General features: G+C 40.6%; 1 protein-coding gene across 1 annotated transcript in view; it reads left to right on the top strand.

Annotated features, from left to right (window-relative positions):
• LOC107109403 (rap guanine nucleotide exchange factor 2) overlaps positions 1-13,168 on the top strand; it is a 60,952-nt gene extending 47,784 nt beyond the window's left edge. Inside the window, exons 19-23 of the mRNA XM_015410014.1 lie at positions 1,888-2,040; positions 6,081-6,306; positions 7,230-7,789; positions 10,261-10,566; positions 11,387-13,168. Of these exons, the coding sequence (XP_015265500.1) occupies positions 1,888-2,040; positions 6,081-6,306; positions 7,230-7,789; positions 10,261-10,566; positions 11,387-11,412 (1,271 nt within the window). The 3' untranslated portion in view covers positions 11,413-13,168. The remainder of the gene's footprint in view (positions 1-1,887; positions 2,041-6,080; positions 6,307-7,229; positions 7,790-10,260; positions 10,567-11,386) is intronic.
• Positions 13,169-15,999: the final 2,831 nt, after the last annotated feature.

Here is a 15,999-nt window from a genome sequence, read left to right as displayed (position 1 = left end):
ATGGAGCACCTCCAATTATATTCAGAACAGCCATGGATTTGGCTTTGATTCCTACAGATCCGAAGCCATCGGATCAGATCGTGAAGGTTTTATACTTGGAGAACATGGGTCTGACTGCCTTCCTTATGCACCAGGGCCTTCGAGATATGGCAGGTGGGATTTGGTTAAAGCCAGCTTCCATCCCCTCTAAAGCCAAAAAACTGGAGAACCTCTACAGAATTAAAGAGGACAGATGTGAATTCCTTACTCAACACCCCCTGGTCAACTCACTTGTGGTGGAGGTTCTCCCATCCAAGGAGAGACCAAGATCTTATGCATCTCCCCCTCAACAAAGAGGGGCATCAGTTGGATTCGCTAGGGAGAAAAATCTACCTCTGGAGCAATGGGCCTCTGAGCCCATGGGAAGGTACCAGATGCTCCTTTGGGAGCGAATGGGGCAATTCCTGAACCTCCTGCCTCAGGACAAGAAAGCAGCAGCTTCAACTCTCCAAACAGAAGAAATGAAGCTAGGAAAGCAACAAATGTTTCCCATCACTCCTTTGATTGCTGCACCAGGGCTATAGCCTCTACTATAGTTCCACGAAGACACTCCTGGCTCCATTCCTCAGCCCTCCAAGCAGACACCAAAGCAAGAGTGAAGGATATGCCATTTGAAGGGAAGGAGCCATTCAGTAATTAAACAGATTCCACATTGGAGAGGAGAGGAAAGAACAAGCTGATCACCAGATCCCTAGGCCTGAAAGCAGCTCCTTCCTCTGGGAGTAAACCTATGTACTTCTCAAGACACTCCATGCAGTACTCAAGGCCTTATCGATACCAGCCTACTCAGCTACAGTTCCAGGATTTCCGCCCATCCTATACGCAGCAGCGGCACAGCAGGAAAAAAAGGGGGAAACACCAGTCTATCTCCCCAAGGGATCAACATAACAGTGGGAAATATTTTGCATGACTAGCTGTCTCGCCATTGTTCGGCAGTAATGTATGCCAGTTTGTTTCTAGTTGATGTGCATTTACTAAAGATGGTTGGGTTATTTTTTGGAGTTTGCATCACCCCTACCTGGCAACTTGCCTAGTACTTTTCCCCATCCCCCCCCTCAACTGAGGGCTGAGGTAGAGGACCCCCTTTGAAAAGGAGCTATTAGTGAGATCCCAGCAGAGCAAGTCATTGGCAGGTTTTTTTTTCTAGATACTTTCTAATCAAGAAAAAAGGGGTGTTTTATGCCCCATCTTGGATTTGTGAGCCCTCAGTAAATCCCTACAGGTGGCTAAATTGCTATTAGTTGGTTCCATGCTAGAGGGGAGACAGATGGAGCATAACAACAATGTCTCAGGTAATTTAAAAGGTAAAGGTTTCCCTTGCTCGAAAGCCAGTCAATTCTGACTCTAGGGGGCAGTGCTCATCTTTGTTTCCAAGCCAAAGAGCCAGCACTTACTGAAGACTTCCCTGTGGTCCTGTGGCTGGCATGACTAAATGCCGAGGTGCACGGAACACTGTTACCTTCCCACAAAAGTGGTACCTGTTTATCTACTTGCAGTTTCTTGCTTTCGAACTGCTAGGCTGGCAGGAGCTAGGGACCAAGACGGGAGTTCACGCCATGCGGCGCTAGGGTCTCAAACTGCTGAGCGACAGACTTTCTGGTCTGCAACTCAGTGTCTTAACCTCTGAGCCACCGTGGCCCCTAGAATTACTCTTAGCACTTCACAAATAAGAATGACACATTTTACACATCTATCTCCAATTCTGACATATTTTTGGAATTAAATCCAAACAATGATGACCTTATAACTTAGCTTGTTATTCCTGCATCTTTTAAGCTTATTGTCCATAAAGTGGGAAATGTATGTGTACATTTTGTTTACAAGAAGCCCTTTTTTCTTTTATTAAAGGCATAAACTCCCCACAAGCTTTAAAGAAAATTCTTTCACTTTCTGAAGAGGGAAGTTTAGACCGTCATAAGAAACAAGCTGAGGACACAATTTCAAATGCTTCTTCACAGCTATCTTCTCCCCCCACTTCACCACAGGGCTCTCCAAGAAAAGGTACATAAACACTTTTAAACATTTTTCTTGTCTCCCTCTGTCTTTCCTGCATATCCATGGCTGGCAATAACAACTGTTTGCTGTTAAGATGGTGGTTGTGTAATCAAGCCATAGGATAACTTCTCATCATCAGTCCAGTCCAACAGGGCAAGTATATGTGCAGGTGACTGCTTGAACTATGGCTTGGTTGGTGCAGATGCAACATTGAATCATAGTTGAAAATTCCCTTCAAATAATTGCTTCATATCCTGGCTTATAGTCTGTCAGTCTGGCATAACCTGATCCAGTGTTGTGGGTGGGGGGAGTCTCACTCTTTCCTGGAAGTATGAAATGCAGAAAGCTTCAGTAAATAGGAATTGGAATTCTGTGCGTTTAAGGAGAAAATGTCCCCCTGTTCCCGTATAATATATAGATTCCATTTTCTCCAGCAAGGTTAGTCATATCCAGATCTGTCATGTATCTTGCTATGATAGAGGTGTGCAGGTTTTCCACCATCTCCCAGAAATGATAAAAGGCCCCAGAACTGCAAACATTGACTTAAGAGAATGTTTCCTAAGGGCATACTTACTCATATTCTGAGTATGCAAGCAAGTCCTTGCTTCACCAGATTGGGAGAGAAGAGTGCCCATACATTTGTGCTAGGAGCCACTGGGTTGCAGTGGTCAGGAGGTTGACATGGAAATAAAATCATATTCCATCATACCCTGAACACACATGCAGGAACCTTAAACTCAGTCAAACCATTGGTTATCCAAGCCAGTATTATTTACTTTGGCAGCAGCTCTTTAGGATCTCAGGTAGAGGTCTTTCACATCACCTACCACCTAGTCTGTTTAACTGGATTGAACCTGGGACCTTCTGCTTGCCAAGTCAATGTTGAACCACTGAGTCATAGCCCCTTTTCTTTTCCAGTTTCATTCTCCCAAAGGTGTATGTGTTGCCACAGAGTTTTAGGAAGTGTTCTCTGCAACTCATTCAGTATAAGAAGGCTGGGTCACTTGAGAAGGGAGCATGTTGTAGTTTATTCCCATGGCAATATTACCTGAGCTTCTGGAAGAGATGATTGCATCAGGACAGGAACCATAGTGTCAGCAGCACTTCTGTTTCCCATTTGTGGCTTATGAGAGAATGATGCTGTAGCAGTTCCCACATCATGAATTTAATACGAGAAAAAGCCCCCAAAGTCCATGGAGATTGTTCTAAATCCTTCGCCTTTTGTTGAAAGAATTTTTAAAAATAGATAAATACCAAGCTGAGTGGATTGGATTTCTTGTGAATTTATGAAAGGTTGGACAGTATGAGAGCCAGTTTGGTGTAGTGGTTAAGTGTGCGGACTCTAATCTGGGAGAACCGGGTTTGATTCCCCACTCCTCCGCTTGCACCTGCTGATGTGACCTTGGGTCATTCACAAGCTCTGGCACAGCTGTCCTTGAAAAAGAGCAGTTTGTGTCAGAGTTCTCTCAGCCCCACCTACCTCACAGGGTGTCTGTTGTGGGGAAGGGAAGGGAAAGGAGTTTGTAAGCCGCTCTGAGACACCTTTGGGTAGTGAAGGGCGGGGTATAAATCCAATCTCTTCCTCTTCTATTTTGATTTGGGTAGATTGGTCCCAAATATTACTGTTCTGTTTAGCCAGCATAAATGTTTGATAGCCAGGCTTGCTTTGCTCCACTTCTCTGAGTATTGCCTCTCTGTAGGAAAAAGAGAAGTTTAAAATGGTGGCATATTGAGTTATGTCATTGGTGCAAGGTGGTGAAAATGGATAAACAGCTACTTGCATGTACAGTGAATGGGGGGAAGAGCACTGTTATACACTTATTCATCCACACATTTAGAATTCATATATCTTGCTGTGATAACGGTGTGCAGGTTTTTTGTTAGCATATTAAGTTGGAAACATAAAAGATGTGAATTGGTTGCTGCTTCTGGTTACTTGGGAAACACATTATGAACTGCACTTCTATGCATGTGTGAGTATTGTTGCTGTAATTGTGAGATATCCACAGCCTGTGAAATCCAATTGTGAGTAGTGAGATGGTGCAGGGGGGAGGATGTTTAACCCATTTTGCACCTCAGAACTACCCACACCCCCTATCTTGATTCTGCTGCTTTACTCCCAGTAGCCAAGTACGTGAAGCAGCTTTTCTTAACACCCCCAGGCAGTTGGGATGCTGTTACAAATACTTGTGTAGCTTGCCCTGAAAATGCAGATATTCTTATAAACTGCCTTATGTGTGATAAATGAGGTGGATAGAATTATAAGATACTAAGTATTATTTTAGTGGTGTAGAATTAGTTGGATGTATAAAATGTTTCCAAGGAATTCAGGGGAACTGCAGTGACTCATACATAGAGACAAAGAAAACGCAGAGGCAGAAATTGCTTAACACCTACACTAACAGTACACTCCTGTACCGAGTTACTATGTCTAACCCCATAGAAAGCAATTGATTTAGACTGGCATAACTCTGTTTAGGATTGCACTGCAAAAGAGCGTGGGAGTAGTCAGTATATTTGTGGTTTGCTTTGAAGACAAGCCTGTCGTTCAAATCTTCTTCATGCATGTAGATTGCTTTTAACATCAGCAAGTAGGTAGTCTCAGTAATATCTAGAGATTTGGGCATATTACTTTGGCTGTGGCTAAATTTCTGGCAGCCGTTTCTTCTGTACAGGGGATAGAAATAGAGCATAGCATTTATAAGATTGGTTCTGTCCAAGACCACTGGGTCAGTGGATTGTTAAAGAAAGATGTTGGGCACAGGATTTTCCAAACTGCTTTTTTTTCCTCCTGAAAAATTTCTGGTTCTAATATGCATTGTTTCATAAAATAACAATGCCATTGCCAGGTAACATGGTATGAAGAAGTGTGCATGCACACAAAAGTTTGTACCCTAGAATAAAACTTTTATTGGTCTTAAAGGTACCACTGGACTCAAACTTTGTTCTGTTGCTTCAGACAAAGATAACTCCCAACCTGAATCCAGTTTCAAAGTTTATGGAGTTTGTGTAAGAGCAAAAATACATACTATCTTTAATTTTTTACAAGTATTCAAATAAAAATTTGAATTTGTTTTAATATAACTGCCACACTTGATTTTTTTTCTGAATCAAATACTTCGGTTTAAGCATCTGTTGCTCTAGAGACATGAAATTAACATAGGGTTTTAAAAAAATTATTTACAAAATATAAGTCACAATAAACATGACAAATCAGATCTTGCTCTGTTTATGAGATCAGGCAATTTTCCATCCCAATTAATATTTTTTCCAGAAAACCCACATCATTAGTATCATCGAGTGCTTTAAGATATTGGAGAAGGTCTGAAGGGACAGAACCCCCTAATTTATAGGTACAACCTCATTTTAGAATTATGGGGTATCTTCTGTTATTATTTATTTTTATTTATTTATTTAACTTTAGACTTGATATACCGCCCTAACCCGTGAGGGGGTCTCTGGGCGGTTCACATATATATTGCATTCTAAGAACTATACTTCCTAACTTGGGCCACATCTAGTGTTGGGGGTGGGACTGCCTACCAGCAAGGTTTTCTTGGTGTTTCCTTGAGGCATCATGTCCTGGTTTCTGAACCAAATGCTTTCAAGAGTAGGTCCCAGATCTGGCAGCACTGCCCATTTCCTCTGTGAGCAAATTCAGTATTGCTAAAGCTTGTGTCAAATGCCTCACATTCATTAATCTTATATTGTGTCATTTCTTTTGTCCTTGATACAAGGACTAGGGTATGGTTCTCATACCAATATTTATGGAGCAATCTCTGGCTATTTGTGTGCATAATTATGTAGAGATGCAGCCATAGTTGTTTGGCTTCAGTTTCTTTTATTGTGGTGAGGTAGTTTTTTTGCAACCATGACTGCTGTCTTGATCACTATGGCTTTGTCCTCACAACACTTCCTCATTTCAAAGTCAAAATCAAAAACTAACCATTTGCAAGAGCTCCTTCATTTTTGAATTTTCATCTCAGTATTGAAGGTTTACTGTGGAAATCTTCAGATTGATTTAAATGACTCTGTTCCTTGTGCAGGTTATACTCTAGCTCCCAGTGGCACGGTGGATAACTTTTCAGACTCTGGCCACAGTGAAATTTCTTCCAGATCTAGCATTGTCAGCAATTCTTCATTTGACTCCATGCCAGTTTCAGTACATGATGAAAGGAGACAGAGGCATTCTGTCAGCATTGTGGAGACTAATCTTGGAGTGGGAAGGATTGACAGAAGAGCCATGATTGAACCAGATCAGTACAGCCTAGGGTAGGAACTACTTGCCTGCATTTTACATTTATTAAGTGTACATTCTAGGACTTCCAAGTTTCCCCCCCCTTCCTTTTGAGACAGGGCTTCATTTGAGTTTACTGGTATGAGTCATGTGCTTCATGGCGAATCTTTAGTGAAGCTTGCCTTTCAGTAAAAAGTGAAACACTGCATGGCAGTAATATACATTATCATGATTTGATAACTTATGTTTGTTGTAGCACTTACATTTAATTTACTAACAAAACAAAAAAATGGGCTGTGGATGCAGCTCCCCTAATTCAAGCTGGGGCCAGTCAAGTCCCTGCCACCAATCCCTTTCCCAAGTTTTCTAAATTGAGGTGAGCAGCGGGGGCAGTTTTGCCTCTGGCTTGAGGTCTGGGCACTGCCTGTCCAGGAACAGTAGCATTAGGCATCTTAGAAAGCATGGAAATGTAAGGCAAGTCCTGTTCTCAAGTATGTCCAAGACAATGCAGCTTGTTTACCGCTTTTCCATGCAGTTAAATTAGCAGTGTTGGTGGTGTGAAACAGCATATTCCCAAGATTCTTAGATTCAAAATTTTTCCCTTAGTAATGCCTGAAAGGAATTTGATATGGTGTTTCATTTGTTTCACAGCACGTTATCAGATTCATTAGAAGTCTGCTCAGCAACTACTGACTTTCTTTCGGGGGGGGGGCACTGATGTATATACAGAAGACTGCTCTGTACTTGAAATTGAACAAAACGCTACTTTGTAAATATGTTGTCTTTGGGAAGGAATGCTGTTGCTTTTCTCTGCATTGATTGGGAGGGTAGAAACAGTAGATTAAAATTTTGCCTTCCATTTGTGGTCAAGTAATAAATGTTGCACTGTTCCTTTGATATGCAGGATGCCAATGGCTATACTGTGCATCTTAACATCTTTCACTGTTGTGTCTTTTAGCTCGTATGCACCATTGACAGAGAACAGAGGCTTGTATGCTGGGGCAACTATGCTTTCTTCTCCCAGTACAGAGGAGCTGTCACAGGATCAGGGAGATCGAGCATCACTTGATGCGGCAGATAGTGGCCGTGGCAGTTGGACTTCTTGCTCAAGTGGTTCTCATGACAACATACAGACAATACAGCACCAGCGAAGTTGGGAGACTCTTCCTTTTGGACATGCTCATTTCGATAGTTCAGGCGATGGGGCAGGACTGTGGGCCTCAGGCAGCCACATGGACCCGATGATGTTCTCCGATCTTGGCACAAAGTATGGCAGGCAGAGTCAAGGTAGGGAGGGCCTTGATCAAGCACAGTCCAGAGCAAGCTGGGCATCCTCCACAGGCTACTGGGGAGAGGACTCTGAAGGTGATACAGGTACCATAAAACGGCGGGGTGGGAAGGATGTATCAATTGAAGCTGAAACCAGTAGCATAACATCTATAACAGCAGAGGATTCAAAGCCAGTCCCCATGCCAGCTCATATAGCTCTGACAACAAGTAATGCAAAGGGTCTTATTGGTAAGTTTAACTTTGTATACCACCAAGTATCCTACATCTTTGTTGTAAATCTGAATTTACTTTACAAATATTTTTATTTTAGTCTTTTTTTTTAAAGCAAAACAAATCATACCCTTATGTCATGTTTTGCTGTTTCCAGTAAAGCTTTTTGTCCTGTGAAAAGTGATGGGTCCCATTGTAGATGTTTTTGTTAAGAAGCTTCTTGACCTTGTCATAGGTCGCACACCTCAGTTAATACCAATCCTGGGTCTTTTCTTCCAGTTTATCTACATATTTGGGTCAGCTTCCCCCCCCCCTTTTAAAAAAAACATGAACTCCTATTTTTGTTCTCTGTCAGCAGTACCAGTAGTACCAATCCTCTATCATCAGAGATAATTTACAAATATTTATCACAAGTTTCTTTTCCAGCTTAATGACTAGTATAGGTGTGGATATGTTTGTGGTTATCAGCACGGAAATATTTTAATGTTAGTGATCAGGGGATTAAAGGGTTGGAGTACCTTTTACTACAGGATGTGGTAAACAATTTTAGAATACGAATGATTTCTTTAGTCACATTGCATTTTTTTCCAGATTTTTTTTTTTTTACTTCATAGATACTAGTGAATAGATAGCCAGAGAGTGACAGGTGGAGTAGAGCTGTGGGGAGTGGAGGGAAGCACTCATAAGCCCTGGAGAGTCACTCTAGGGTCACAAAGACTGATGATTCAGCAATGGTCCAGTCTTGATTGCATCTTGTTCATTCTCAGCAGCCATCAGTTATATACATGAACTAAAGTACTTTCAGTTACCTCACTCTTCAGAGTAATTTCTATTGCTTCCCTCACCAACTCTTCAAAGGGAAGAAAAAGGCAAAGACAAGCCCTTTCATACACTTAGGGGGGCTTTTAGGTTACATGCATATATTTCTTTTTGGACTGAAAGAACATTTAGTCAGAATATGAGAGGTCCAAAAGGTATCTAGGAAGAATTGCATGTGGCTATATACACTTGCTTACCGTTTTTGTATCAGGGAGTTAGTTCTTTCCTTGTTACACCGTTTCAGTAACCCTTTTTCAGAAGCTCAAACAGGGTGTTTCCAAAGGCAGTCCCGGCCCCACACGATAGAAATATGCCATCGTATAGCCAACCAGATTCAATGACATGAAGTTATAAAGCCATATCACATTCAAGGCAAGACGCTGCAGGACAGTGCTTTTCCCTTCAGGTTTAGCTACATGGTATCGCATAGCCAAATCATAGTGAGGACAGTGCTTTCTGCACTATGAACGAGGGAACATTTCTGTCTCATTTTGTGGATTCTCTATGAAATATTGCGGAAACTCACAGATTTTTTTTATGGTGTTTACCCTCTCCCCAAAATCTGTGGGCTCTCCTAATATTTTACATTTTTTGTGTTTTTGTATGTGAATAGCCTTAGGCAACCTGATTGGAAAGACAATATAAACCTTTTTTTAAATTAAATGTATAAGGAATTAGTAAAAATCTGAGTACTCAAGGAACAGATATGTTTAAATTTCAATCATGCTTTTTGATTATATTGTTTTTATTGGGACTGCACTTGAAGAATTAGATAAAATAGAAATTAGATAAAATTATTGCAACAGGAACTCAAGAGTTTAGCAATATACACCTATAATACTACTGTATATGTGGTTTTAATATAATCTGTTCTACAAAGTAGTTCAGCATGCAAGCTGATTTAGTGCTATTTGCATTTTCTTCTGTTTTTCCCCCCCAGAATATGAAAGCAAAATAATGTGCTGTCTATGCTGTGCATTTTTAATCAACTGTGTCTTTAGATATCTAAAGGATTCTTGTTGTCACTAGCTGGTTTTTCTAGTTATAACTTACCATGTGCATATAGTCAAAAGCCAACCAGAATTTTGCGCTTCTAGATCCCATTGATTTTAATATGAGAACTGCAAATACACATTCAGTTCTTCCTTTGAAATTAGTAACATGTACCTATTCTAATCTTTGGCTGGAGTGTATCCATACTTTTGTTATTTTATGCCACATTGTTCTTGTTTTTTGTTTTGGTATTTGTTTGTATTTTTTTCATGTGTGTGTGCACCTGGAAGTCATGGCAACTTCTGGTGACTGTGTGTGTGCCTGGAAGTCATGGTGACCTCTGGTGACTGACCCCTACTGGGAGCCTGGAGGATATTCAGAGAGGTGGCTGAATAAAGCCTGCCCCTGTCCTCCTGACTGCTGGTATTTCAAGGTCTCCCATCCAAGTACTGGCCAGAGTTGACCCTGCTTAGCTTCCGAGATCCGACAAGATCAGGCTTGCCTGGCTATCCAGGTCAGGGCTATGCAACACTGTTATAAAGTCTAAACTTTTTATCTGAGGCGCTCATCAGGGTTACCTGAATTATGTTAATATACCCCAAATCCATGGATTCATAGTGTTTGTGACAAATATGTGTAAATGATCACATTGCTGATGTTGCACTGTTTTACTGCAGCTCGAAAAGAGGGCCGCTATCGTGAACCTCCACCAACCCCACCTGGTTATGTAGGAATACCTATTGCTGACTTTACAGAAGGCGTTTCCCACCCGGCCCGAAAACCTCCAGATTACAACGTAGCACTTCAGAGGTCTAGGATGGTGGCACGGTCAAGTGAAGCCTCCGGGACTCCAGCTTCACAACAGCAATCACAGGGTCATTCGTCTAGCAGACCTGTTAATAAACCTCAGTGGCACAAACCAAATGAGTCAGATCCCCATCTTGCTCACTATCAGCCTCAAGGGTTTTCCACAGAGGAGGATGGTAAACAGCTTATCACATTTTCAGAATTATATGTAAAAGATTAATTTCCAAAGAGCTTTTTGTATCCAGAAGAATTTTCACATGTCTCAAAAAGAGGCTCTGAGCTCAAAAGTATTTCTGTTTTGCTGCTTAATGATTTCTTGTGAAATAACAGCTATTAAGACGAGCTGTTCTTGTGGCAAACATGCTACAAAAACTCTTTGTTTGCAGCCCTGACTTAATGCTGAAATATATCATGCCAGGAAAACAGAAGTTATTTCTATCCAGCTGTACCTGGAAAATCTCAGGGGGCTATTAGCAACCTCTCAAAGATGTGATAGCTTTCTGTTAAATACTGAAAGCTCATACCTCATTTTGTTTTTTGTTTGATACGGTGTCTAGCTTTGCTTTTAGATGGTGCTTCCACAGGCACAGTTTGCAAGACGTGTTTTTATGGTGTAAAACCCGGGAGAGGTCTGTGTTTTATGCCTAAACTGATATAAAGTCAGTATTGTCTCTGAACCATACGCAGAGCTTCCAGGGCTGATACTGAACACAGCCAAGTATAGTGATATTTAATGTTTGTGACAAGTATAAATTAGGATTTTATTGAATGAATATAAAGAAGAAAAATAATCAAATTTGCTTTAATTAAAGTAGAGATGACAGTGCATCTTTTAACAACAAGTATCTATATTATTCTAAGGGAAAAATCAGGGGAAATGCTTTTTTAAAAGCTTCATCATTTAATGTAAATAAAATGAGAATAGACCGGATAAATCAGCTACTTATTTCCAAAGAGCCTGAAATGTATTTCCCTCCTGTCCTATTATGTTTGCAGAAGAAGAACAAGTCTCTGCCGTTTAAGAACTGGGGCTTTCTGGATCCCGGGTGAGCTAACGTAAAGGAGAGCACAAGACGACGCCCCCAGTACAGGAGCCTTGGAACTCTAATGAAAGGATGGTGGACCTGTTTGCCTCCTTCCCTGCCTTAAAGCAGCATGGGGCTTCTTCTCCCCCTTCTCCCCCCACTCTTATTCCCCTTGCATGTGAAATACTGTGAAGAAATCGCCCTGGCACTTTTCAAACTGTGTTGCTTGAAATGCATAGTACAGCATTCTCCCAACTCCCACTGCCGCTGTCTGCCACATCACACAGTATCATTCCAAATTCCAAGGTCAGCGCATCATGACTGCACTCCCCCGAAGCCTTGGAAGCATTTTAAAAATTCTTCCTTGAATATCTTAATCACAATTGTAGCACTTCACCCCTTTGGGATAATGAGATCAACCAGTTGACAAGCTACATTTGGCCTTTTACCTACTAAGAGATACACTTTGAAATTCTTCAAGTACACAGTGCTTATTCGCTTGTTTACATTGCCTTTGTTGCTACTCTGTATGTTGTGTTCAGAGGGGAAAAGTTACATCTGCATAATTACAGTATTATTTTGTACTTTTAAGAAGGGTTGACAGCCTGGACTACTTTTTAAAAAATGAATATATATGTAGTGTGTGGCTAAGCAAAAGATGGCATAGTTTATAGGGAGGATACAGCCTTTCATTTACCTTGAGCTTCATTCTTAGTGTTCCACTCAAAGCACAGCTGATACATTTTAGAATTGCTGGTGTTTCTTATTTGCATCTGTAATTATGGAGGGCTGTTAAGTCGTGCAAGTAAACAGTGGAGAAAGAGGATGTTTTGTGTCCCTTTCCTGTGCCTTGAGGAAGACAGGATGGTGAGCAAAAATGTTTGTCCCATTCAGATGACAAATGGTGAATTTACCTTTCAAATCAACTATAGTTCCTTTTCTACCGCCCCCCTGGAAACTACAAATACTGATTGTTATCACACAGGATTTACCTGGATAACATTACTGCTAAGGAAATTTGGATGCTAATACCAGATCTTAATCGTGATCTGATTATCTCATTTTTATTGGTTTACCATTAAGAAATAAAGATGCCATTAAATAAAGAGAAATAATCAGTATAGCTCAACCAGCCTTTGTCCCGTGGAAATATTTACAATGGTTTATGGGTTTTAAGGAATACTGCATGTGTAGAGAAGGCCAATGGATAGCAATCATCTGCTCACAGCTGCTATTAGTCCTTGAGTGACTGAATGACACTCTCTCCCCCCCCCTTTCTATTTTTGTGTTGGTTTTGCACAGACTCCGGAAAAGTGAAGGCTGCCAATCCGAGTAGTACTCAAATGTGAGGAACTGCTGGTCTTGGATTTTTTTCATTGAACTCAGCTGATCATATTGATCAGTAGATAAACGTAAATAGCTTCAACTTTTAAAGATCAAATTGCAGTGTTTTTTCACTGTATTGAACAATGTCAGTGCTTTATTTAATTATTCTCTTTCTCCTGTAATCATTGCTTTTTGTCTATTTGCTTATATATCACATTGTCAATTATGCATTTGTAATTTTACATGTAATATGCATTTGCCAGTTTCATTATATAGTCTATGGACCTCATGTGCATATAGCAAGACAGAAGAAACCTAGCTCTATCACAAGTTGCACAAATGTTATATAGGCATTTAAGTAATTGTAGACCATAGGACTGCTAATCTCAGTTCACTCTGTGATGTCAAGTGCAGAATGTACGACTAACTGGTGATTTCCTCATACTTTTGATACTACTTGTACCTGTATGTCTTTTAGAAAGACATTGGTGGAGTCTGTATCCCTTTTGTATTTTTAATACAATAATTGTACATATTGGTTATATATTTTTGTTGAAAATGGTAGAAATGTACTATGTTTATGCTTCTATCCAGTTTGTATGAAGCTGGAATATAAATAAATATAACATTAATGATCCTTGTGTTGTGTTTGTGCAATCCTGCATGTTTGGTATTTGGTTACATTTGGTATTCAATGTACACCTGAGAGCCAAATGTGTAGCCATTCAGCTTCACGTATTGGTCCCAGTGTTGCTACTGGAGGCTGTCCTGTTAATAGCAAAAATGATCATGTAGTACTTACAACACCAGTAAATCTTTTAACTTTGGTATTCAGTGAAATACGACCAACACTTAAGTTGTAAAGCTCAGGTCATACTGACAGACAAGTTAATGTTATTTAAGTTACACTAATAAATTATGACTCAACTGTTTGACATTGTACTTGGTGTAGAAATAACTGGAGAAGAAAGCAGCGTTGAGAAGCTTTTTTTGGTATCGTTTTTGCCTTTCTTCAAGGCATCTCTGAAGGAACAGACTCACAACCAGTGTTCCCTCTAAGCTGAGTTAGCGTGAGCTAGCTCAGTTTTTTAGCTTCTGGCTCACACTTTTTTTCTTAGCTCAGGAAGGATGGCTCCAGAACAAACTAATTTATGCAGTAGCCTAATTGCTCACTCACAACCTTTTCCTGTTCCTTGTGATTGGCCTACCCAGAGGGTCAGAAGAACCTTGTAGCCATTCCATACCCTCACCACCCTGGAGTGCCAAAAACAAGCTGGGTACCAGCTGTTGCCAACAACAGTGCAGAGTCTCTCCTGCTAGTCCTGTGTCTGGCACTCTGGGTTACTATTTAAAGGCTCTTCCTAGTTGCCCCTCTTCCTGCTACACTCCTATAAGTATAAATAGGGGCGATCTATTGCAATTTCAACCTATCATGCTCCAGAAATAGCAAGTTTACCCAGTGCCCCTCCCTGTTACAACAGATAGCAGGACTAAATAGGCATGGTGTTTTTCTAGAGATAACAGCAGGAACAAGAAAGGGAAAAAAACTAAACCTAACAAAGAACTCCAAAACCAAACAAAGGTTAGTGGAAAGGAGGGCCAATATAAAAACTATTTATAAAAAGACATTCAAAATATAAGAAAGGTTAATAAATTAATACAAATATTACCCATGTTCTGTTCAAGCATTTCAGTCTGAGCAAGGGAACAAAGAAAAGAAGTAAATATGAGGCTCCATACACTCTGGACTTATTTTAAATTATTTTTAAATAGGACAGGTTAGCTTTACTTTTTTTTTTAATTATACTTTTATTAAACTTGAAAAAACTGCAATACAACCAATAGAATGCTGTAGTACAAGCCACTTGTCAATAAGCCTAACAACAAACCCCATAGAATATAGCATGTAACTATGTGCAAAACATTACAAGTAATACAATAAAATCCAATAAGATAATTTCACCAGAGCTAAGAAAACCCAGTCAACAGAAGAAGAGATTGGATTTATACCCCATCCTTCACTACCCGAAGGAGTCTCAGAGTGGCTTACAATCTCCTTTCCCTTCCCCTCCCCACAACAGACACCCTGTGAGGTAGGCAGGGCTGAGAGAGCTCTTTCAAGAACTGCTCCTGAGAGAACATCTCTGAAAGAACTTGTAACTGACCCAAGGTCACACCAGCAGCTGCATGTGGAGGAGTAGGGAATCAAACCCAGTTCTCCCAGATTAGAGTGCGTGCACCTACCCACCACATCAAGCTGGCCTATCATCAGGACAAGGTTATGCGGTTTATAGTCTAATCTTTTGCTTGGCTGTCTTGTTCATTGACCTCTCTACCATTCCTGCAGACAATTCCTCTGCCACTGCAGATGAGAGATCCCAGTGGGAGAATTCCAACATTTCCCTTCATTGGGGATTATGCATTGGCTATTTTACAAAGTGCACAGCGCTTGGGTTGTTGATCCTTTCTAAGGGAGCCTGACCAAGTTTTCCTTTGCCTTTCTTAGTCTTTAGTCAGTCTTTATTTTACTGATACCTACTAATATTGTCAGCCCTATCTGGCTTCTGCTGCTGCATTTTCTACCATTTTTATGCATCTATATGTGACACCATAACAGAAATTGTATATTTGGTGTATATTTTACCTTTTAGGGGATGCCCAGACTTGTTTTTCTTTCTTTCCAAGAAAGACCAAACATGGACCGTTCTTGTGGTCTCTGCACTTCCTTTTTCTCAAAGTGCTTCTTTCAACTATGAGCCTCTGTGAAGTTAGTGTAATCTCAGCAGCCTCTTTCACTATAGTGTCCCTATAGTGTGGAGACCCCACTGTGGGAATGAGTTTCTCAATGGCTCCTGGTGTTCTGCAAAGAAAATTAGTGTTTCATACCACTATTTTCACCTGGAACACTAGACATACTTTATTTTTGTCTTTGATTTTAGTGCAAACACTCCACATAGTCATGGAATACTCTGTGATTACATTTACATTGGCTAACGAGAAACAGCTCTCTGATATTCTGGTTGGAGGTCTGGGCTATTTCGCCTTACCCCACAATGGGATATTTAAGGCCATGTCCTTTGCATTTCTTCCTGATAATGACCCCTGTCACTGATGAATGCCCTTCTAATCCCTAGCCAGGACAACCTGTTTTTATGTTTTTGCTCTGGCTGTATGGATGTGCAGATTGCTCTGCAGGTTACACAGTGTTAGCCAAACTGCTTTATCTACAGCAATTGGCAAATTTAGATGGGTTCTTGC

Source organism: Gekko japonicus, unplaced genomic scaffold (assembly GCF_001447785.1).
Source record: "Gekko japonicus isolate JY-2015 unplaced genomic scaffold, Gekko_japonicus_V1.1 scaffold160, whole genome shotgun sequence".
Lineage (NCBI taxonomy): Eukaryota > Metazoa > Chordata > Lepidosauria > Squamata > Gekkonidae > Gekko > Gekko japonicus.
The sequence above is the reverse complement of the archived record's forward strand: the minus strand, read 5'-3'. Positions and strand labels throughout refer to the sequence as shown.